The sequence below is a fragment of the Spermophilus citellus genome (assembly GCF_964194105.1).
Source record: "Spermophilus citellus genome assembly, chromosome: 9".
Lineage (NCBI taxonomy): Eukaryota > Metazoa > Chordata > Mammalia > Rodentia > Sciuridae > Spermophilus > Spermophilus citellus.
In genome coordinates, this window is record NC_138191.1 from 10103026 (window position 1) to 10129321 (window position 26296).

Below are 26296 nucleotides of genomic sequence, written 5' to 3' on the forward strand. Positions count from 1 at the left end.
TGGAAGACTCTATCCTAAACAGGGAAAGGAGTTATGTTACAAAGGAACAGGTGAGCATAGCTTCACCCATGGGGCTGTTGCAAGACACACCCATGCAGGAGACACTGACCCTGGAACCCATGAAGGGTGGGGGAAGCTCTTCCACATTTCTGCGACTGAGCACCTCAGCACCCAGACAGGGAGTGTGACTCAGTCACGTGTGAGGTTGGTCTCCCACATATGTGATCTATATAAACCCTCAGAGTCTATTCATAAACTCACCAGGGAAGAGAGTTGGACTAATGTATAATCTTTTAACTTCTACTCTTTTTTGAGATCAATATTTTGGGAAGGTGTTTCATTAGGGTAAAGTAAAATTTAGAAGGACTAGGAGGTCAAAGGTACAAGGGCCTGCTGAGAGCTGAGCACACAGTGAGGGGTCTTGATGGTCAGAGCAGGTTGCAGTTGGCAACAGACCTGTCAATAGCCATGACAGTTCACAGCTGTATTCCACTGAACACAGTTCCAAGTGAAAGGAGAAGTACAAATCTGCAAGAGGTGGCCAGTGAAAGAGAGAGAAAAAAATAGAACATACAGACATGGAACTGTGAAATGTCCAACCAGAGGAACGGCAAAGGAGTTCATCAGGTTTCAATCACAATCAAGGCATAGATGAAAAATAAAGGAAGAAAAATACTGTCTTCCCTGGGGGACATAGAGATCAACCCAGTCACCAAATTCTCCCCAGAGCCACCTGAGAATGGCTACTTTTAATAGAGAAGCTATCTAGACTGAGGCTTTTCTTTGTTGGGAGACTGTTCATTACTAATTCTGTAACTGAAAGCTTGATCCTCGCCCAACCAATCCAATAACAAAGACAAGGTTTTGAGAAAAATGAAAAGGAAGTTTTATTACTTTGTTAGCAAAAGAGCAACACTGGGACTCTTGTTCCAGAGTGTGTGATTCTCCCCATCATGAGGAACAGTGGGGGTTCAAGTGGTGATTCAGAGGAATCCTGTTCCCTGAGAGTAGGGAGGAGTGACTAGGAAGGAGAAGATCAGGGCAGAGAGGGTCAGGAGGAAGAAGGTCAGGATGAAGAAGGTCAGGGAGGAAGAAGGTCAGGGAGGAGAAGGTCAGGGAGGAAGAAGGTCAAGGAGGAGAAGGTTAAGGAGGAGAAAGGGAAGGGAAGTTCTGGGGAAAGAAAAAATACATCAGTTTTAGAGCAATGAGGGATATAGTAAAAGCATGAAGTGCACCATTGTCACAATCCAATCTCATCACTTGTTGACCTATTCAGGTTTCTTCTGTCCTGGCAGTTTGGCTTTGACAGTTTACATGTGTTCAGAAATTTATCCTTTTCTAGATTTTCCAATTTGTTAGCGTTAACTTGTTCATAATAAGCCTTAATACATTTCTATGGTATAGGTTTTAAAGTCTCCTTTTTCATCTCTGCTTTTATTTAAGTCTTCTCTCTGTTTTTCTTGATTACGTTAGCCAAAGGTTTGTCTGTCATATTTATCTTTTCAAAAGGCCAGCTCTTTAGTTCATTGATTTGTGGGTTTGTTTTGGTTCTGGTTATTGGTTTTAGTCTCTATTTCATTTATTTATGCTTTGATTCTAGTTATTTATTTCTTTCTACTAAATTCATAATTGGAGTTTTCCTTGATTTTCTAATTTCTTAAGATCCATTCTTGCTGAGCGCAGCGGTGCACACCTGTAATCCCAGAGGCTCAGGAGGCAGAGGCAGGAGGATTGTGAGTTCAAAGCCAGCCTCAGCAATGGCAAGGCACTAAGCAACTCAGTGAGACCTTGTCTCTAAATAAAATACAAACAGGGCTGAAGATGTAGCTCAGTGGTTGAGTGCCCCTGAATTCAATACCACATACCCTCTCCCCAAAATGCATTTTTACATTATTATTTATTTGAAATATCATAAAACCATCACATATAATATATATGTGCTTATTGCTATAAACCTCCCATTGAGTTCTGCTTTCGTTATATCACAACAGTTTTGGCAGGTGTGCTTTATAATGTTCCTCTGGTGGTGGGGCATGCCCTGCTTTTGTTGTTTTGAAAGGTCTTCATTTCTTCTTTGTTTCTGAAGGACATCCTTACTGAGTACAGTGCTCTTGGTTGGTAGTCATTTTCTTTCAGGACTTGGAGTATTTTATTCTATTTGCTCCTGGCTTCTAAGGTTTCTGCTGAGAAATGTGCTAATAATCTAGTGGGCATAACATTAAATGTGACTTGATACTTTTCTCTTGTACTTTTTAGTAGTTTCTTCTTTGTCTTACACTATTGGTCATTTGACTATAGCATACTTTGGTGAGGACCTCACATTAATGTCAATTTGGGGCCCTGTAGTCCTCCTGTATGTGGATACCCATTATCTTTCTCAAGATGAGCAACATTTTAAGATATCCTTTGATAGAATAGAATTTTTATGCCCTTAACATTTTATTCTCTTTCACGTGCTTTAAAAATGTGCATTTTTAAAAATTTATCTTGAAGGTTGAATTGAATACTATCTTCATTTTTTTTGCCTGCCTGCCTGCCTATCTTCCTTCTTTCTCTCCTTTCTTATGTGACAGGGGCATTTAAAAGACCTCTCTTCAAGTTCAGATATTCCTCCTTTTGCTTGATCTACTCTGTTGTTGAGGCATTCAACTAAATTTTTTATTTCATTTATTGAGCTCTCTATTTCCATGATTTCTGTTTGGTACCTTTCAAAAAAATCTCTATCTCTTGGTGAATTTCTCATTTATATTATATCAATATTTACTCATTCGTGAGCAGTTCTAAGGGTTAGAGATCTAGGAGTACTCCACCACTGAGCTATATACCCAGACCTGATCTACCACTTGTGATCAGATCCTCCTGCCTCAGCCTCCCATGTAAGCTGAGAATACAGGTCTGTGCCAATGGGCCAGTTTTCCAGACCCTCTATTCATAACCAGAAAAACCACAAACACCAGGTGCAGGAAAATGTCAGAAGACATCTGCAAGAGTCTTCTACAAGAGAAATGCTCCTTAAAATTTTTACCATAAGACAGTCAGACCCTCCCAGCTCCTGACACTCTTTAAAAGGCTGGGCCACTCATAGGCAGTTTTGACTTCTATTTCAATCAAATCTGTCCCTTCACCTGGAGGTGAAAACCCAGCCCTTTTCTTTTCATGATAAACCTTTACTGGTAAGAAGAAAGGAATAATTTCTGATGGTAATGCGTAGAAAGCACTTCAGAGGACACAAAAATGAAAGCAAGTGTCATACAAAAACACATGGAAAAGTCATACCTCTATCTCTATTTCTATCATCTTTCTCTCTGGAATGTGTTTGATACTGTTTCCAACTACATAGTTTAGTTCAATTAAATTGCACAAATTCAACCATAATAATTAAAGCAAAATGAAGATTGTCTTCTACTGGGCCTCAGAAAAATAAGCAATGAAAACATTATAAATAACAATCATAGCTAATTAGAGCTAAGCTATGATTTCATTTTTAACATATCATTGTTTATTATACAAATTTTTACAACATCAAAAGAAATACTAACAATTAGTGGCAAATAATACATAATATTCATTTTGTATTTTTACTGTTATGCAATATTCTAAGTCCAGCATAAAAAAACTTACTTAAGTATAGAATCATGTCATCTGCAAATAGTGATAATTTAAGTTCTTCTTTTCCTATTTTTATGCCTTTAATTTCTTTCATCTGTCTAATTGCTCTGGCCAGTGTTTCGAGAACTATGTTGAACAGAAGTGGTGAGAGAGGGCATCCCTGTCTTGTTCCAGATTTTAGAGGGAATGCCTTCAATTTTCCTCCATTCAGAATGATGCTAGCCTGAGGCTTAGCATACATTGCTTTTACAATGTTGAGGTATGTTCCTGTTATCCCTAGTTTTTCTAGAGTTTTGAACATAAAGGGATGCTGTACTTTGTCAAATGCTTTTTCTGCATCTATCAAGATGATCATATGGTTCTTAATTTTAAGTCTATTGATGTGGTGAATAACATTTATTGATTTCCGTATATTGAACCAGCCTTGCATCCCAGGGATGAATCCTACTTGATCATGGTGCACAATTTTTTTGATATGTTTTTGAATCCGATTCGCCAGAATTTTATTGAGGATTTTTACATCTAGGTTCATTAGAGATATTGGTCTGTAGTTTTCTTTCTTTGAAGTGTCTTTGTCTGGTTTAGGAATCAGGGTGATGTTGGCCTCGTAGAATGAATTTGGAAGTTCTCCCTCTTTTTCTATTTCCTGAAATAGCTTGAAAAGTATTGGTATTAGTTCCTCTTTGAAGGTTTTGTAAAACTCTGCTGTATACCCGTTTGGTCTGGGCTTTTCTTAGTTGGTAGTCTTTTGATGGCTTCTTCTATTTCCTCAATTGATATTGGTCTGTTTAGGTTGTCTATATCCTCCTGACTCAATCTGGGCAGGTCGTATGACTTAAGAAATTTATCGATGCCTTCACTATCTTCTATTTTATTGGAGTGTAAGGATTCAAAATAATTTCTGATTATCTTCTGTATTTCTGAAGTGTCTGTTGTGATGTTGCCTTTTTCATCCCGTATGCTAGTAATTTGAGTTCTCTCTCTTCTTCTCTTCGTTAGCATGGCTAAGGGTCTGTCGATTTTATTTATTTTTTCAAAGAACCAACTTTTAGTTTTGTCAATTTTTTCAATTGTTTCTTTTTTTTGATTTTTTTTATTGGTTCTTCAAAACATTACATAGTTCTTGATATATCATATTTCACACTTTGATTCAAGTGGGTTATGAACTCCCATTTTTACCCCGTATACAGATTGCAGAGTCACATCAGTTACACTTCCACTGATTTACATATTGACATACTCATGTCTGTTGTATTCTGCTGCCTTTCCTATACTCTACTATCCCCCCTCCCCTCCCCTCCCCTCTTCTCTCTCTACCCCCTCTATTGTAATTCATTTCTCCCCCTTGTTTTATTTTTCCCTTTCCCCTCACTTCCTCTTGTATGTAATTTTGTATAACCCTAAGGGTCTCCTTCCATTTCCAAGCAATTTCCCTTCTCTCTCCCTGTCCCTCCCACCTCTCATCCCTGTTTAATGTTAGTCATCTTCTCATGCTCTTCTTCCCTACTCTGTTCTTAGTTACTCTCCTTATATCAAAGAAGACATTTGGCATTTGTTTTTTACGGATTGGCTAGCTTCACTTAGCATAATCTGCTCTAATGCCATCCATTTCCCTCCAAATTCTATAATTTTGTCATTTTTTACATATTGTGGGGTCGGGCTCCAAATTCCTTAATAGGACACCCATAGCCCAAGAGTTAATAACAAGAATAAACAAATGGGACTTACTTAAACTAAAAAGTTTTTTCTCAGCAAGAGAAACAATAAAAGAGGTAAATAGAGAGCCTACATCCTGGGAACAAATTTTTACCCCCCACACCTCAGATAGAGCCCTAATATCCAGAATGTACAAAGAACTCAAAAAATTAAACAATAAGATAACAAATAACCCAATCAACAAATGGGCCAAGGACTTGAACAGACACTTCTCAGAGGAGGACATACAATCAATCAACAAGTACATGAAAAAATGCTCTCCATCTCTAGCAATCAGAGAAATGCAAATCAAAACCACCCTAAGATACCATCTCACTCCAGTAAGATTGGCAGCCATTATGAAGTCAAACAACAATAGGTGTTGGTGGGGATATGGGGAAAAGGGTACACTTGTACACTGCTGGTGGGGCTGCAAAATGGTGAGGCCAATTTGGAAAGCAGTATGGAGATTCCTGGGAAAGCTGGGAATGGATCCACCATTTGACCCAGCTGTCGCACTTCTCGGACTATTCCCTGAGAACCTTAAAAGAGCGCACTATAGGGATACGGCTGCATCAATGATTATAGCAGCACAATTCACAATAGCTAGACTGTGGAACCAACCTAGATGCCCCTCAATAGATGAATGGATAAAAAAAATGTGGCATCTATACACAATGGAGTATTATGCAGCACTAAGAAATGACAAAATTATAGAATTTGCAGGGAAATGGATGGCATTAGAGCAGATTATGCTAAGCGAAGCTAGCCAAGCCCTAAAAAACAAATGCCAAATGTCTGTTTTGATATAAAAAGAGCAACTAAGAACAGAACAGGAAGGAAGAGCATGAGGAAAAGACTATAGTAAACAAAGACAAATGGGGGGAGAGAAACGGAGAGAGAAGGGAAAGCATACGGAAATGGTAGGAGACCTTCGATGATACATAAAATTATAAGAGGTCATGAGGGGCAAGGGGGAGGGAAAAAAAAGGGAGAGAATTGAACAACAGCAGGGGAGGTAGAGAGGGAAGATGGGAGGGGAGGGGAAGGGAGGGGGGATAGTAGGGGATAGGAAAGGTAGCAGAATACAACAGTCACTAATATGGCATTATGTAAAAATGTGAATATGTAACAGATGTGATTCTGCAATCTGTATTTGGGGTGAAAATGGGAGTTCAAAACACAATTTGAGTCAAATGTATGAAAGATGATATATCATGAGCTATGTAATGCTTTAAATAATCAATAAAAAAAATAAAAAAATAAAAAAATCTTGGCCTGTTCCAATTTCCTGAATAATTTTCTCTAGTTGTTCTCCTAATAGTTTCATTATTTCTCATTTTATATGTAAGTCTTCAATGCATTTTGAGTTGATTATTTTTTATCTGATGGAAGATAGAAATCTAGTCTCTTATGGTATGTATATACACATTAAATTAATAACTTTTTTTACTTTTTATAAAATCTCCTAAATTTCATTCTAAATACTAAATTATACTTTTATGTTAAATTTTTAAACTATCTGTAGTCAATTTTGTGGAAACGTAATGAAGTTTGGATACAATTTTATTTTATTTTTGACCTCATATGTTAAGAGAAAAATTCCAGCAGTGTTTGTTAAACATTTGTATTAGGCAGGGCTCTCTAGAGGAACAGCATCAACAGTAAGTATGATTACAAAAAGAGGACATACTAGGTGGCCTTACATGACTCTGCAGACTGGAGAGCTGGAAAAATCAGTAGTTGGTAGTCCAAGAGACTGAAGCCTCAGACTAAGAGGGTCCACAGTGCTACCCTAGTCTGAGATTTGAGGCTTCTAGAAAATCACTGGCAGAGTCTGCTTTGGAAAATGAAGAAGGAAAAGTTCAATATCCTCAGACAATTGCAGGAGCAATCAAGAACCCATTCAAGAAGAATCAAGCTTGCATCAGCTGACACTTCCTTTTTCTTCCAATTTTTATTCCATCCAAGCCATCATCCTATTGGACAGTGCTGCTCACACTTAGGGAGGGTAGGGTCTCCATTTCAGTTGGGTATCACACATGCCAATCATTCCTAGACACACCCTTATCAACACACCCATAATACTCAGCATCTTTTAATCCAATCAAGTTAACAATTCAAATTGACCATTACAACCCTGCCTGCTCTCTTTCCCTATAGACCTATTGTTTCACCTATGACCGTCTTTTCCTGGTGTTCTGCTCTATCTCCTCTACCATAGGTCAAATTTCATGTCCCATCAGTTTCTTTCTTCATATACATTGACTAATTTTCTCCAACTGGTATTTTATAATATCACTTTATAATGACATTTGATATACAACTGAAAAACCCTCACCATTTTAAGCTCCCTCAGAATGACCTTTTCTGCTCCTCCCTATCCAAAATGGGAGGTTGACTGAAAATGCACTGAAGTTATAGGTTTGTATGATTGGCATATTTACGTTACTGAGGCATTCTGCTCATTAAAACAGCATCTATCAATTTATTTAGGTTTTAGTTCAATGCTTTGTTTATATTTCAAGTGGTATTATCTTTATTATAATTTCTATTGACTAGAGGCATATTATAGTTGTATTATTAAATATTGGTTTGTATCGATCTACTTGCTAAATCTCTTAAAATTTATTTTTATATTCTTCTGGAAGAGTCTATGTAAAATTTCATACCATCTTTAAATAATGCTATTTCTTTCTTATAATATTAATGCTGTGTATTTTATTTGTGTTTTATTATTTCCAAGAAAATCTGTATTTTATTTTTAGTTTTTGTGGTAGAACATTCTTGTCTTATTCTTTATTTTAAAGGGAGCAATAAGTATGATTTATAACTTTTTAAATATTTGACTTCTTACTATTAGAAGTAATTTTTGCCTTTTCCTAGTATATAAAGATTTTTTTTTCTTTTAAAGCACAAATAGAGGCTAAAGTACATGAAATATTTTCTCTGTATTTATTAATACAACTGTACAGTTTTGCCTTTAATCAGAAAACATGGTGAATAGTATTAATTGATCTTGAATCCTAACCAAATAAACATTTTTTAACAAATTTGATTGAGGATCTGTACTTTGAAATATTTTTAATGCACCATTTAACTTTTTGGAATTTAGAATTTTTTCAGAATATTTTGTTCTTTTACTCTTCACATCTAAACAGAAGCTTTCATTACTAAAATGAGAATAACTCTTTATTGAATACATAACTCATACAAATATTTTTTAATTGTTAAGTATAACAGAAATCATACCATGTTAATGATTTTTAAGGATACAAAAAGATTTTTAAGGGATCAAATGAAGTAGGTTTAAAAACTTCTAAAAATATATTTTTATATAATATATTTCATATGTGTGTGTGTGTGTGTGTGTGTATACACTATCAGTGGGAATAGAAATCATAGTGAAAAACAGAGGGAAGCAATGCATTTACTGGTGTGCATTCCAGAGAAGCAAGACCTGTCTGAAGTCTGTTTTGAACTCCTCAGCTACCCAGGGTGCTGGCATTCAGTTTAATACTCAACTATGAGAGACAAGGCTTTGTATCCCAGGAAGCTTTAGAAACCTGACCCTGGGGAATACACAATTACTGCTGACACTTTTCTCCTAATGTGTCCCTTGGAGGGAAGAGTGAGATGCACCCTTTTCTTTTAGGTATTGCATCATCTAAAGAGAAACTTCCAGGAAAGATTATTTTTCCATTCTAAATAGTCCTTGAAGAGACATCTAATAGTCCTTACAGAGACATCTATTATCCTCATCAACAAACTAGAAGGGACAGGTGGTTACAGAGCTTTTGCGGAGCATTCTCATGGTCCCAGACAGGGTGAGTACTGCAGACTGTTCTTGAAAGAACAATCTCTAACCAAGACTTCTCACCTGCGCCTACCCCTACTGTGCCTGCCCAAGGCTTTCCTGACGTCCTGGCTGCTGCCCTTTGGGGTAACCCCTCGTATTTTCAAAACTTTATTACGTGAGCAATTAAAGTTAGAATACTGAAACACGAAAAATATTCAGCTAACAGAAAACGATACTGATATCTAAGTTCTTTAAGCACTGAAATTCTGAGGGAGTTTCCAAAAGTTATAAGTGCCTGGGGACTTACAGAGCAAATTACTGCATTTTTTTAATGACTAAATTTTAAGTCATGTCTCTTTTCATTATACAAGGAATATTTGGAGACTGAGCTTCTTGGGGACTGCTAAATATCTGTCATTGTAGAAAATCTTGTAAGTCCTTTATATGTTTCAGAAGGAAGAATAATGTTTATAGACCTTTACATAGCCCTTAAACCTATGTTAGTCACAGGCACATAGCAAAGGATCAATTAATATATATGTGTGTTAGGTGGATAAATGTATGAATGATGAATAAAGATGCAACTTTACTAGTGAGAAGGGACCCAAGCTTAGAGTCACTTATGAGCTATTTAGCACTGGACTTTTTAGCTCTTATCCATAGCTCTGCAGCATTCTGCTCTGTGCATTCATGCTTTCTGTAATAACTACTCAATGTGGCCATTCTCTGGTGTTTGGGGCTCAGAAAATGACAGACAGTATAGAGAAATGAATATTTCAGTCAGAGGACACTTCTAGTCTCTAACACCATTCCACTCGCAGTTCTGCCCTTCTGCTGAGCACTGTTGCTTATTTATTTTCAAAGTTTGTCTCTCCTACCTTTCCTCCTCAAAACTTGAGGGAATAGGCAAGAGGTATTTTCTATAAATTGATTTCTCTAATTCACAATGCATTCTGTGACTTTGCTCTTGACTTCTTGAAGAAACCATATCATCTCTCTCTTCATACCTAAGACAGTCCTAAACATACAGAAGTACTCAGAGTTGGAAACCAAGAGAATGGTGTATGAATCCTGATCTGTATTCACCACTAAGGTATAAAAAATGGTAGTGGACTTCTGAGACAAATGGATCTGTCTTCTAAGTTTTTGATTTGAATCCTAGTTATGTGAATTTGGACAAATTACTTCTCTCTAGTTTCCAGTTTCCCTATCTGTAACACAATAGTAATACTCTCTGCCATAGATAGAAATAACTTAGATAAAATATTTAAGTAAAATATATAAAGACCCTAGCATCATGACCATTCCATGGGAACTCTTAGTTCATTTCTCCTGTACAAAAACTCCCTTAAAGAGTTTTCAGTTTACTTGGATGAGATAATGATGGCATATGAATATTTGAAATTCAAATAAGGAAATATTAAATGTAATAAAAGATAAAAAATTAAAGCACTATTAAGATTAGCCATGAGAATTATCACTCCTGGCAGAGGATCTGAGTAAGACTTCCATGATGATGAAAATATTTAGTGGATATTGGCAGCCAGGATTCCAACAGAAGGAGATCACAAGAAAATAGAAGAAATTAATGACATCAGCAAAAACTGAAATGCAGGATCTTGGTCTTATTTAGTCAAGTCATTAAGTACGTAGAAGGATATTTGTTTCTGAAATTTAATTGGAACCACAATAGAGATTACCAGGATGAGAGTTCTGAGTTTTATTATTAAATATTTTTTTTAAAAATAGGCATGAAAACTCCTGTTTGGGAAAATATATTTGAAGAATGATTCCTTTGAGGTAAGAATACCAGTGAAAAGATGTTAAAATAGTCAAGGTACAAGGCAGTGCTTACTGAGGTCACTAACTCAAGTTAGCCTTGCAAAAAGTTTAGTCGTTCTTTCTCCCCAGAAGTAGACGCTACTCTGGTTTCCATTAAAAATGATTTTTGTGACACTTTTTCCTCCCTGTGACAGCCATTGTGGTGCTAGAAATGAGGTTTTTTTTTTTTTTATTCAGAATGGTTTGCATTCTTTTGTTCTTAGGTATGGCTTTTGAAGGAAGGATGGGATGTTCAGGGTAGAGTTCAGTGTCTACCCAGAAAGGCCACAGTCAGGTGCAGGGTGATTCTGGAGAAGAGATTCCTGACTGGAGCAATTATCAAAACAACCAGTGACAGAGGAGGAGAAGGGAAAGTCACAGAGAAAGCAGAGAATGTGAGAAGGAATTCCCTTATGTCGGACACTTACCATGTGATGATAAACAGACATGCTAATATGAAACCAAGGAGAAAAGGCAGGCAGAGGGTTAAAGATGAGCACTTCAGCCAGACTGAGGCTACAGATCAGGGCTGGGAAAGATGGGCAAAGTGAATAGAGAACTATTGGGAGAAGGGCTCCTGATTATGTCTGCATTGTTAATTTAAAATTTTTTTCTTAATATACACACACATACACAAATAAGTATATGTTTCCAGTGCTAGGAGTTGAACCCAGGGTCACTTCACACTGAGCCACATCCCCAGCCCCTTTTACTTTTTATTTTAACATAAAGTATCCCATTATCAGCTTTAAGTAACAGATAACAAAAAGGAGTGATTTTTCTTTTCTAATAATGTTTTGATGCATTATAACTGTACATAATAGTGGGATTCACTGGAGCATATTCATAATGCACACAATTTGGTCAATTTTAATCCCCAGCTCCTTCTCTTTTTCTCCCTTCCTCCCCTCCCCTGGTCCCCTTCCTCTGCTCTACTGATCTCCTTTTTGTTTCCGTGGGATCCATCCCCTACCCTGTTTCACTTCCCTTTTTTAATCTAGCTCCCACACATGAGAGAAAACGTACCAACTTTGACTTTCTGAGACTGGCTTACTTTACTTAACATGATGCTATAGCGCTCCATCTGCTTACCAGCACATCACAGAATTTTATTATTTTTATGGCTAGATAAAACTGTATCGTGTGAACATACCATATTTTCTATATCCATTCATCTCTTATGGAAACTAGGCTCATTGCATAACTTGCTTATTGTGAATTGTGCTGCTATAAAAATCATGGGTATACATGCATCGCTATCATATGCTGACTTTAATTCTTTGGGGTAAATACCAAGAAGGGAAGAAAGCTGGATCATATGGTGATTCCATTCCTAGCCTTTTGAAGAATCTCTGTACCGATCTCCATGGTGGTTGTACTAATTTACAATGGGTAATCAACGTTCCAATCCTAAACGTTTCTTTATTTCTTGTCTTCCCTTTACAGATGACACAATGGATGACCAGTGAGAATCAAACAGTGGTTACAGAGTTCCTCTTCTCTATTTTTCCACATCTGCATGAAGGTGGCCTCTTATTCTTTGTTCCCTTACTTATTGTCTATGTATTTATCATAACTGGGAACCTAGTGATAGTCATTGTTGTCCAGTTGGACACTGCCCTGCGTACCCCCATGTATTTCTTCATCAGCATCCTTTCCTTCCTGGAGATCTGGTATACCACAACCACCATCCCCAAGATGCTCTCCAACCTCGTCAGTGAGCAGAAAACCATCTCTCTGGCTGGCTGCCTCATGCAGATGTACTTCTTCCACTCATTAGGTATCACAGAAGGCTGTGTCCTGACAGCAATGGCCATTGACAGGTACATAGCTATCTGCCATCCTCTCCGGTACCCAACCATCATGACCCCCAGACTCTGTATCCAACTGACAGCTGGATCCTGTCTCTGTGGCTTTCTCCTTGTGCTCCCTGAGATTGCATGGATGGCTACACTCCCTTTCTGTGGTTCCAACCAGATCCATCAGATCTTCTGTGACTTCACACCTGTGCTAAGCTTGGCCTGCACAGATACCTCCCTGGTGGTCATTGTGGATGCCATCCATGCCGTGGAGATCCTGGCCTCCTTCCTGGTCATCGCCCTGTCCTACATCCGGATCATCGTGGTGATTCTGGCAATGCCCTCCGCTGAGGGTCGTCACAAGGCCTTTTCCACCTGTGCCGCCCACCTCGCTGTGTTCTTGCTATTTTTTGGCAGCGTGGCTGTCATGTATTTGCCATTCTCAGCCACCTACTCAGTGTTCTGGGACACAACAATAGCTGCCACTTTTGTTATCCTCGCCCCCTTCCTCAACCCTATTATTTACAGCCTGAGAAACAAGGACATGAAAGATGCTATCGGGAGGCTTTTACGCAGTCAGAAGAAAGCTGATAGGGCTGGGAGATAGAGCCTGGAGACTGTGACAAGTCTCCTGGAAGTTCAGAATTTTGCTCTTCCTTGTCTTGCTCATGGTTATGCTCTTTCTATAATCCACAGGGACTTGTTCTCGTATTATTAATAAAAACCATAAACTGCCACCCCAAGGTCATGGGTGGCAGCTCCACAGTCTGTCTACAGCAATGCACACCAGGCTTATGGTAGCTGAAGGACTATCTGTGGGTCCTCGTGTTTTATAGCACAAGTTGGCCTCTTCCTCATGCCCTTCCAGTTTGTCATTCCACATGCTGGTGAGATCAGGGTGGATCAGGGTGCAGAATAGAAAAGACACCACAGACAGAGTGGATCTGAAAATTGCTTCTGTTAACTTTCTGTCTTTTGCCTTTCCAGCAATGAATCCCCATCACTCAGCATCCCACATAAAGTTTCTTGACACGAGAGAAAACTTTCTCCACTTTGACTTTATTTAATCCACAAGTTCAATCCAGCAACTGTATACTGATCGCTTACATGATGCGCTACACAATTTTAGGTCTGAAGGAGTTTCACAAAAATTAATGACATAAATAGTCTATTTCTCTGTAGTTCACATTACTTATTAAAATATTTCCATGTGTGAAAACTCTTAGAATTTAAAATACACTGAATAATTGTCATTATTTATATGTGTAAAATAAAACTCAAAAAAGTTTAGTTACCTTTGCCTAAGGTTATCCATGAATTTGATGAAAAAAGATGGGGCTTAACCTCATCTCTACTGCATTTACTTACAATAAACATATGGTCTCACTTAATCTACTTGATGTTCAGAAACTAAATTATATGATTTTTTTTCTCAGAAATAATTTCTACAAAATCGATAAGTTCTCAGTGCGTCCTGGGAGTCAAGGTTTTTTTTTTTTTTTTTTTTTTTTCACTGTAGAGTTCCCAGATCCCAGATGATTGTGGACCATAGAAACACTTTCAAACCATTGTGTTCAAGGAACACAATTTATACCCTTTCTGCCACTAAATTGTGCCATTTTGGATTATGTACTTAATCTTCTGGCCTTCAGTTTCCTATTCTGTATTTGTGTTCTTGGATTAAATCAGTGAGTTCCCAATCTGATTGATCATCAGAATTTATGACAGAAAAAATCTAAAAATTATAAGGAGACTGACTCATAGTGGGGTAGGGAGGGGGAGCATGGGAGGAATAGATGAACTCTAGATAGGGCAGAGGGGTGGGAGGGAAAAGGAGGGGGCAGGGGATTAGCAAGGATGGTGGAATGTGATCATCATCCAAAGTACATGTATGAAGACCAGAATTGGGTGTCAAAATACTTTATATACAACCAGAGATATGGAAAATTGTGCTGTATACATGTAATAAGAATTGTAATGCTGTCATTTCTTTCTTTAAAAAACCATTAAAAAATAAATAAAAATAAAAATACTTAAAGGTGAAGCCCAAACATTCACCTTTCTGAAAATCTCCAAAGAAAATTCTGATGTTGGGTAATATTTAGGAACAACTGGATCAGATGATCACTTAATATCATTTCTAGTCCTAATGCTTATTAATATTCATAAGAACTGAAGTTTTTTGACAATATTCGAGTCTGTGCTAAAGAATTATGATGCGTTCTCCCATAGATTATCACAACAATCTCATGAAATAAATATTAACCTCTGTCTTTGTTTTCAAATAAGAAACAGAAAAAAAACAGAATTTCAATAATTAAATCAAATATGCAGAGCTAACTATTAGGAATTCAGGACAGAAACTCAACTATGTCTGGTCCCAGAGCTAGGTAATTACTGACTATGATCTTGTATCTATTCCACAAAACTTGCATTCTGATCACTAAATCTAACAAGAGTTCCAAAGGAAATATGGTCTTCAATGAGTAAATGTGATGACTACTAATTAATAACTAAAATGACAAGAAGAATCTCACTCCTCCAGTCTTCAGCATATATTAATATACTAACTCTCCACCAGTCAGTCTCTCAAGTGTAGAAAATTCATGTGGAAGGTCTCAGATGAGCAGTCTTAGCCTTTGGAGGCATCAGAATTAATAAATCATTATTGCTATTCATAAGAATATCATTGTCCATCAAATTCACTGTCTTCCTGATGGTGAGATGGAAGGGTCCTTATAGATTGTTTTCAATTCTTTTAATTCGAGCCCCTTCCTGTGCTCCCTTCTCTCTCAAAAGCTATGGAAGCATAGAAAACAGAGATAAAGGGGTCAATATACAATGTCAGTAAAGATGTATGGTTCATAAATATTATCTCCCATTCTATAGTTTTTCTCTCTCCTCTCCTCTCCCCTCCTGTCTTTACCCTCTCCTCTCTTCCTCCTTTCCACCCCCTCCTCTTCTTCCTCCTCCTTCCTTCCCTTTCCTCCCCCTCCCCTGCTCTCTCTCCCACTCCTCCTTCTTTTTTTTCTTTCTTTCTTCCCCACACCACTTCCCTTCTTTTTGGTATTAGGGGTTGAACCCAGGAGTGCTTTACTACTGAGTTACATTCTCAGCACTTTTTCCTGTTTTGAGACAGGGTCTCACTAAATTACCCAGACGATCCTCACACTTGTGATTTTCCTGTCTCAGCCTCTCCAGTGCTTGGGATTATAGGTGTGCACCACCACACCTGGCTGAACATTGATTCTTTCCACAAGGATTTCCATAAATGTTAGGGGCTACAACTCAAAAATATTTATTTTGAACACTTTGCCCACTACTTCTCCACCTTGGTCTTAATATGGCAATCTTCAAAATATTTTTGTACTGATGTCAGAACCAATATCAGGCCTTATTTTGATATGACTTATTTTTTTTCCTTGCTGTTAATTTTTTTTTTCAGTTTGTTCATTTATCACTGAAGTAAGAGTCACAGATAGCAGGATTAAGGTTTCTTTAACCTCCTCAATGTCAAGATATTCTGCATAGCATTTTGCAAGTTATCTATATCTAAGCTGTCCTCTTGGTTAGTAGAAGAGCTGACTGACAGACTGGGCTTCCAGGGAGTAAGCTGAGTTAATACCCACGAGAGCAAAGGAAACAGAGAGAAAAGGTACAGACTTTGATGTCAATGTACGATGACAGTAAAGATGCATGGTTTGCAAATGTTCTCTCCCATTCTGTAGAATGTCTCTTTACTGCATCATGGAGATTTTCCCCAATGTTTTCATTCATCTACAGGTTTTATCTTTGCTTCATTTTGGCTGGATTTTTTTTTAATATAGGGCAATATAAGGAAGCAATTTCACTTTTCTGCATATGTAAATCCAGTTTTCCCAGCCCTATTTCTTGTGTGCTTTTGATCCCTTATCAAAGATCAGCTAACCATGAGTGTGTGGATTTATAGCTTACCCAATCTGTCCCATTGATTGACATGTCTGCTTTTCGACATAATTTTCCACATGATATGTCACTACTATGCTATATGAATTATAATAGGTTTGTAGTATATTTTGAAATTGGGCAGTGTGATGTTTCCAGCTTTGTGTTCAAGATTACTTTGGCTATTCAGCATCTTTCATGGTCTATACAAATTTTAAGAGGGATTTTTCTGTTTTTGTGAACAATACCACTGGGATTTTTATAGGATTTACATGGAATTTGTAGATCAAATTGGGTAATATGAACATTTAGCAATATTAATTCTTTCTTACTAGGTATGATGGTGCATACCTGTAATCCTAGAAATTCTGCAGGATGAGGCAGGAGTATAACAAGTTGGAGACCAGCCTCAGCAATTTCATAAGACTCTAAGCAACTGAGACCTTATCTCAAAAAAATAAAAAATAAAAAGAACTGGACCATAGTTTATTATGGCACACATATTCCCATTGCCAGGTTCTGCTATATATTTATATATATGTAAATATAAATTAACAAATATGTATGCATAAATATGTATGTATATAAACACATCATTTTATATTTTTATCTTCTTCAATTCATTTATTAATGAATAAACATAGTTTGCTTATCTGATCCTGCCTTGATGGACAATTGGGTTGCACTTCTGTAAATAACGATGCTATAAACATTCATGTATAAGCTTTTGTGTGGATATATATTTTCATTTTTTAGGCACATACCTAAGGTAGAATTTCTGGATCATTTGATAACTCTATATTTAATATTCTGAGGAACTTGCAGATGATTTTCAAAGTGGCTCTACCACCTTGCATGTACTAGCAGTAGGTGAGGGGTCTAATTTTCTATATCCTCAATAGTATATGTGGTGATTTGGCCTTTTTATTCCAGCTATTCTAGTGGATGTGTAGTGTTATTTCATTGTTGTTTTGACTTGTATTTCTCTGATAAATTATGCCCAGCATTTTTTGTGTGCATATTGGCTATTTGCATATATTCTTTTCTTTTTGTAGGGAGGGGGAGCGCTAGGGATTGAACCCCTGGGGGGCTCGTGCATGCAAGGCAAGCGCTCTACCAGCTGAGCTATATCCCCAGCCCTCTTTTCTATTTTTATTTCTAACTGATGTATAAGAATTGCATATATTTATGAGGTGATACATACATATGTACATATACACACATATATGCCAACCACATTATCTATTTATCCATAGATGAACACCTCTAGTGATTGTTTGTATTACCTCTTTTGAATATTGCTGCAATAAACATGGGAGTGCAGTTTTTTTTCAAATTTAAATATAGGGAAAGATAAGGATTTCCTTTCTTTTGAATATATTCCCAGTACTAGGATTGCTGGATCATACATAATTCCTATTTTTAGTATTTAATGGAACCTCCATACTGATTTCCATAATGACTAGACTCATTTACATTCTACAGTGACAGTGTGTAACAGTTCTCATTCCTCTACATTTTCAGCTATTGCTAAGTTTTTTTTTTTTTTTTTTTTTTTTTTGCTTTTTGATAATAGCCATTCTAACTGGGTTGATATCTTGTTTTCTGTGGTGCACATGTTTTTAAATTTGAAATACAATAATTTAAAATGTCAATAAATCCTTACATATGTCAATGTCCTGAGGTGTCTCTGCCCTCTGTTTCTTCTAGTAGTCTCATAGTTTCAGGTCTTGCATTTAAGTCTTTTATTTATTTTGAATGGATGTTTTAATATGATGATGAATTGGTGTTTCAATATTGCTAGGAGCCACAAGCAAAATATATGATGTATGGCACCTTTGGTTGTAAAGCCAGCTAGCCACTGAGGTATTATTATGCTAAGATTTACATTCATATGCAAATTGGGCTCCTGCTGTTCACCTTGGCCTACTACTGGACTCATGTTACGGGGACTCATGGAGAGTTCCCATTGGTTGGGGAAGGATAGTAGGAGGAAATTCCGGGGGAGGTCCGGGGACCCCGGGTTCCGGGAGACGGCGGTTCCGGTTAGACGCCCGCGTGGGAGGACCGGTTTTTTTGCTTGCTGGCGCTGAGAGTGTTGGCGGCTTTTTCAAAATAAAGTTTTGTTCCTGCTCGAGTGGCTCGTGATTCTGTGCCCAGCCAAGACTGCGGCATTTGGCGGCCCGGACGGGGAACGCCTGAAACTTAGAGGTGAGTAAAACTGCTCGCCCCTGAGGGAAGGCGATAGAATGGGTGAACATTTAGAAAAACAATGTGTTCTTGTTTTGATTTATTTCGTTTTTATTTCAAGCTCCCTAGCCCTAGAATTTTCTCAGGCGAACTGGGAAAAATGGTTGGCTCAAGGTTTGAAGTTATTCGGCCCTGAGAAAGAGAAAATTGATACAACCATTGTCTGTTCCGTTTTTGTTTCATTCTGTTTCGGCTTTGTTTTATCCTATCTTATTGGGTTACGTTACCTTTATAGTAGATTAGAATCCAGTAAAAAACAAACCGAAAAACTGCTAAGTAAATTGTTAGAGGTCCAGACTATGGTAGAAAAAACGCTAGGTCAAGCAAAAGAGAAGGTCTCTCAAGCTAGTCAGACAGAGGAGAATTTAAAAAAAGCAAGCTTAGAGGAAAAGCAGCCATCAGGTGGAGAATTACAACAGGAGGTTGCTACTAACTCCGTTCTATCACCAGAGGGCGTAACTCAACCAACAGCTCCATCTACCGCTGAGCGGCCCTCAACTCCCGTAGTTGATGGACGGAATTCTGAGGCAGGACCCCAAAGATTAGCATGCCCTGTACTTGAGCAGGCAGGAGGGCAACGAATTCACCGTGCTTTAGATTTCAAAACAATAAAGCAATTAAAGGAGGCTGTAACGACCTATGGGCCGCAAGCTCCCTTCACAATAAGCATGGTCGAATCTGTTACCAACTTGGACATGACACCAGCAGATTGGGCTAACATGTGTCGATCTGTGCTAAACGGAGGACAATATTTGTTATGGAAGGTTGCCAATGAGGAATTTTGCATGGAGACAGCTAGGCGAAATGCAGAAGCTGGTTATCCTCAAAGAAATATGGACATGCTATTGGGAAAGGGACCATATGAGGGTCAGAGACAGCAAATTGAATATGACCCTGGCGTATACGCACAAATTGCTGTAGATGCAGTTAGGGCATGGAAAACTTTACAGGGGCATGGAGACTTACAAGGTCAATTATCTAAGGTAATACAAGGAACTAATGAACCTTACGCTGAATTTGTAGATAGACTTATTCAGTCAGCCTCTAGGATATTTGGTAATACAGAACAGGTAATGCCATTTATAAAACAACTGGCTTATGACCAAGCAAATCGTTGCTGCAGAGAGGTCATTAGACCATGGAAACATGAAGATTTAAACACATATATTAAATTATGTAGAGACATTAATGAACAAGGGCAAGTCTTAGCAGCAGTACAACAGGCTTTAGATGCCAGGCCAAAAACATGCTATAATTGTAATCAAACAGGACATTTTAAAAGGAGTTGCCCCGTAAGAGGAGGGTTTAACAAAGCTGGATATCAAAGGAATAGAATACCGGGTATTTGCCCACGATGCCATAGAGGGAAACATTGGGCTAATGAATGCCGTTCTCAAACCACCATAGAGGGTATTCCGTTATCAAAAAACGGACAAGGACCAAGTGTTTACCCACGATATCGTGAAGAAAGGTATCAGGCTCCATTGCCAAAAAACGGACTAGAGGGCCCAATGCCCCGGGGCCCAAAACCACAAATATATGGGGCAATGGAGGAACCCAACAGCACCATCAAGGTAGTGCCCAGGACGCATTATCCATTAAATCCCTCATCAGACAAACTAGAGGGAGCGCAGGGCTGGACATCTGCGCCTCTGCCAGAGCAGTACTAACCCCAGAGATGGGAATTCAAATCATTCCCACAGGAGTAAAAGGACCTCTTCCCCAGGGAACAGTAGGCTTATTATTGGGACGCAGTTCTTCTACACTAAAAGGACTTATGATAAGTCCTGGGGTAATTGATCCCGATTATGAGGGTGAAATAAAAATTATAGCTAGTTCTCCAAGAGGTATATCAGTAATTTCACCAGGAGATAGAATAGCACAGTTATTAATAATACCCAGCCTGCATGATAAATTTTCCAGTTGTAATGTAGAAAGAGGTTCCAAGGGATTAGGCTCCACAGGTGTAGATTGGGCTATGCTGTCTTTAAATTTAGATTCTCGCCCAATGCTAAAATTAAATATTCAAGAACATGACTTTAATGGGCTGCTGGACACAGGTGCTGACCTCAGCATAATATCTCGTCAAGAATGGCCAGAACATTGGCCATTACAACAAGCCACTCAAACGCTTCGAGGCCTAGGAGTGGCAACAAATCCCCATAGAAGTGCTATGGTATTAGATTGGAGGGATCCTGAAGGATGTGAAGGAACTATACAGCCCTATGTATTGGATCATCTTCCTGTAAATTTATGGGGACGAGATGTCCTAGATCAATTAGGATTGACATTAACAAATAACATCAATCCTAACGTGCCCACTACTAGGGCTAAACAAGGCTTTAGGAAAGAAAAAAGATTAAGAGAACAAGAACAAGGTATGACAGCACCTATTCAAATAGATCAAGAAATAAATAGACATGAATTGGGTTTTCAGAAAGGGCCACTGAGACAATCAAAATTACTTGGAAATCAGAAAGACCAGTGTGGGTTCCTCAGTGGCCCCTGACTAAAGAAAAGATACAAGTAGCCCATGACTTGGTCAGACAACAATTAGCGGAAGGACATATACAACCTTCCGTATCCCCCCATAATACTCCCATTTTTGTCATTAAAAAGAAATCTGGTAAATGGAGATTATTACAAGATTTAAGAGCCATTAATAATGAGATGGTTATTATGGGACCTGCTCAATCAGGGATTCCTCAATTGTCTGCTTTACCAAAAACCTGGTATGTTTTAGCTATAGATATTAAAGATTGTTTCTTTTCAATTCCAATTCATCCCGAGGATAGTCCACATTTTGCATTTACTATCCCTGCACTGAATCATGAAGGTCCTGATCAGAGATATGAATGGAAAGTACTCCCTCAAGGGATGGCTAACAGCCCAACTATGTGTCAAATTTATGTTAATAAAGCAATCCAGCCACTTAGAAACCAAAATCCTGAACTACAAATATTTCACTATATGGATGATGTGTTATTGGCACATAAAGATAAAAACACATTGCTAGAATGTTATGCCACACTTACAAACTTATTGAAAAATTATAATCTAGAGATAGCAATAGATAAAGTACAATTAAATCTTCCAATTAATTATTTAGGAGTTCTATTATCCTCAACCATGGTCTGTACACCAAAAATTCAAATACGAGTAGATCAACTCAAATCACTTAATGACTTTCAAAAATTATTGGGAGACATAAATTGGGTAAGGCCTTATCTAGGCATACCAACAGGAGAGTTAGGACCTTTATTTGATATTCTAAAAGGTCCATCAGATCCAAATTCACCCCGCATGTTAACGCCTGAAGCAAGAAAAACATTAAAAATCATTGAAACGTATATGGAAAATATGCATTTGGATAGAATTGATATAAGTTTGCCTTTATTATTTATTGTACTACCAACAAAAAATATTCCTACAGGAGTATTTTGGCAGGAAGGTCCATTATTGTGGATACATTTATCTTATTCTCCTAACACTATTCTTACTAGATATCCTGAGGCTGTAGGACAATTAATACTCAAAGGAATAAAAGCAGCTAAGGGAGTGTTTGGGATTTCTCCCAATAAAATTATCACTCCATATACTATGGATCAAATTGATGAGTTAGCTAATGAGTTAAATACTTGGGCAATAATCATGTGTAAAACTAGTGTTTCATTTGATAATCACTTACCATCTAATCCTTTGTTGTCTTTTTGGTCTAAGCATCCTGTAGTTTTTCCAAAAATGACAAGAAAAACCCCTATCATAAATGCTCCAAATATATTCACTGATGGGTCAAACAATGGTACAGCAGCAGTAGTTACTCCTGATCAAACTTTTACATTTTTAGTACCCAAACAATCAGCTCAAAAGGTAGAGCTTAATGCAGTATTACAAGCTTTTATGATGTTTAAAGATTCTGTATTTAATTTATTTTCTGATAGTCAGTATGTAGTTAATGCTATAGTATCCCTTGAAGATGCTGGTAGGATCTCACCTTCTTCTACTGTTTTCTCTTTGTTTTCCACTATACAAAGTCTAATCTGGGACCGAAAAGATCCATTCTTCATAGGTCATATCAGGGCACATACAGGATTGCCTGGAGCCCTTAGTATGGGCAATGAACTAGCAGATAAATCTACACATGACATACATATTTTCTCCACAATAGAAGAAGCTATAAATTTTCATAAAAGGTTCCATGTCAATGCTAATACTTTACAAAAGCGTTTTAAAATAACTAAAGAACAAGCCAGACATATAATAAAACAATGTCAAAATTGTGTGACATTTTTACCACAAGTTAATCTTGGAGTCAATCCTAGAGGACTGATACCTAACCATATTTGGCAGATGGACGTCACACACTTGCCAGAATTTGGAAAATTAAAATATTTACATGTTACAGTTGATACCTCTTCCGGATTTTTGATGGGCTCCCTTCATGCCGGAGAAAAAACTAAAGATGTTATAGCTCATTGCTTACAAAATTTTGCCACTGTGGGCGTTCCAAAACAGTTAAAAACGGACAACGGTCCTGGTTATACTTCCACCTCTTTTAAACAATTTTGCTCATCATTTGGTATTACTCACATAACAGGAATTCCATACAATCCACAAGGACAAGGCATAGTTGAAAGAGCTCATCAAACTATTAAAATGTACTTATTAAAACAAAAGGAGGGAATTGGAAAGGGGTATATATCCCCCAAAGATAAACTTAAAATAACCCTTTTTACTCTAAACTTTTTAAATTTAGATTCATCGGGACTTAGTGCTGCGGAAAGACATTTGTACCCCAAAAATGTACATAAGCCTAAGGTACTTTGGAAAGATATTCTAACAGGACAATGGAAAGGCCCGGATCCAGTGATAGTCTGGAATCGGGGCGCTGTCTGTGTTTTCCCACAGGATGAACAGCAACCGATTTGGATTCCAGAGAGATTAACTAAAACAATTTCTACAGAAAAAGAAGATGATTTGACTCAAATCCATAACAGCTGACATCCAAAGCTCCAGCTTGGCTATTCTTACATCTGCGACAGTGATTAACCAAGGTGTTTTTTTTCAATATCTATTTTATTATTGCATTTTTCCACATCATAAAGTTCTATTTTATTTTTGAGCTCATACAAACCTAGGTTAATGTTTTCTGATCAGTTTTATTTTTTGACTGTGTTTTATTTTTTGACTGTGGAGTTTTTAAACATTGCAATGGAGATTTCACCTAGGTATAGTTACAAGGCCTTTATTTACTATTGTCTTATGTGTTGTATGTTGTGTGCACACTTCTGTTTTGTGTTGTATGTCTGTATGTGTGTATGTCCATATTTCTTATATGAGGAGCGCTCATGAAAAAATGGATCCGAATTTTTTCTTTATTCACGTGATTTATATAGTTTAATTTAAATTAGGTAAACAGCTGTTAATGATTGTTTTTAAAGATGGTTAACAGATCTGTTTGTTTGCTAATTTAAATTTGGTAAACAGCTGTTAAGGATTGTTTTTAAAGGAGTTTAACAGATCTGTTTGTTTATTTTCACCTTTCCTTTTCATTATATTTAATAATTCTGTTCAGGATAATGTCTCTTTAACATCATTGCCAGAATTTCCATCTCCATCCCAGTGCCGGTGAAGACTGAGATAAAACCAAACTACAGCTTCTATGATAGCAATCACAGTATACTGTATAAACTGATGCATCAATGAATATAACTCAACAAGTAATGCTATCAAGGACTTGATTTACTTTGGGAGAAAATGGACATATTGATAGACTCCTCCAATTTGAACTGCTTGCAGAACTTGCCTGGACTATATATCAGTTACATACATTGTGAAATATCATCTGGTGCACCAAATTGTGGTACTGCTGGCATATCTTTGCTGATGGTGTCACCAGTGATGCAATTTCCTTGCCAGCTCACCCCATGTTTATTGTGGTAATACTGGCATATCTTTGCTGATGGTGTCACCAGTGACGCAATTTTTCCAAGGAGCCATCAATTGGCTTGGTGTCGTGGCATTTCTGTATCCTCCTCCCTTCTACTAGTGATGGTCTAAAATTTGGGGGCCAACAGAGGTGAGGCAAAGAACCTTACCCCCCCACTGGCACCAAGGCAAAATTTGGGGGCCAACAGAGGTGAGGCAAGAACCTCACCCCCCCACTGGTGCATAGGCCTATCCACAAGCATGGCTGAATGCTGGACCGGTAGTCAGCGACGGGTTGCTCTGATTACAGTGGATTCAACCTAAGACAGGAAGCTGACGCCTAAAGGTCAGTTCTCCCATGACGGGTAAGAACCATATGTTAAATTGGACAACCTACCAGGCACGGTCCCTAGCCACATTGCTTGTTACTTAATTAAACAGAAGGGGGCAGATGCTAGGAGCCACAAGCAAAATATATGATGTATGGCACCTTTGGTTGTAAAGCCAGCTAGCCACTGAGGTATTATTATGCTAAGATTTACATTCATATGCAAATTGGGCTCCTGCTGTTCACCTTGGCCTACTACTGGACTCATGTTACGGGGACTCATGGAGAGTTCCCATTGGTTGGGGAAGGATAGTAGGAGGAAATTCCGGGGGAGGTCCGGGGACCCCGGGTTCCGGGAGACGGCGGTTCCGGTTAGACGCCCGCGTGGGAGGACCAGTTTTTTTGCTTGCTGGCGCTGAGAGTGTTGGCGGCTTTTTCAAAATAAAGTTTTGTTCCTGCTCGAGTGGCTCGTGATTCTGTGCCCAGCCAAGACTGCGGCACAATATGATTAAAGAGACGGCTCTAGTTTCATTCTGCATATAGATATCTAGCTTTCCCATCACCATCTACTGAATAGACAGTTCTTTCTCCAATGTATGTTCTTGGTACCTTTGTCAAATCATTTGGCTGCAAATATATATGGCTTTATCTCTGGCTTCTTTATTCTGTTCCATGGTCTATATGTCTATTCTTGTGTGTTTTGGGTTATTATAGCTTTAAAGTATGTTGTGAAGTCAGGCATCATAATACCTCAAGCTTTGTTTTGTTTTGCTCTGAGTTGTTTTGGCTATTCAGGGTCTATTGTAGTAACATATGAAATTTACATTTTTTAAATTTCTGCAAAGAATGCCAATTGTATTTTGGTAGGGAATGCATTAAATATGTAGATTGCTTTGTGTTGGGTGAACATTTTAACATTAATTCGACCAACCCAGGAACACAGATCATCTTTCCACTTCGAGGTCCTCTTCAGTTTCTTTCTTCATTGTTTTAGTTCACATTGTAGAGATATTTCAATATCTTGGCTAAGTTATTTTCAAGGTTTTTTGTTTGTTTTTGTTTTGTTTTTGTAACTATTATAAATAGATTTGCTTTCTTGGTTTGTTTTACAGCTTCTTTTTGTTGGATAGGATCACTTAATTC

General features: G+C 37.8%; 2 protein-coding genes across 2 annotated transcripts in view; both read left to right on the forward strand.

Moving 5' to 3' along the window:
• The window catches only part of LOC308655784 (interferon-activable protein 203-like), a 441182-nt gene that overhangs the window by 248231 nt on the left and 166655 nt on the right, over nucleotides 1-26296 (forward strand). The gene's annotated exons all lie outside the window — the stretch shown is intronic.
• Nucleotides 12350-13330, forward strand: OR6K6 (olfactory receptor family 6 subfamily K member 6; the record flags this gene model as incomplete). Its single annotated transcript, XM_081306077.1, has 1 exon — nucleotides 12350-13330. Exon 1 carries the CDS (start codon nucleotides 12371-12373, stop codon nucleotides 13328-13330), a length of 960 nt encoding a protein of 319 aa, XP_081162203.1. The 5' UTR covers nucleotides 12350-12370.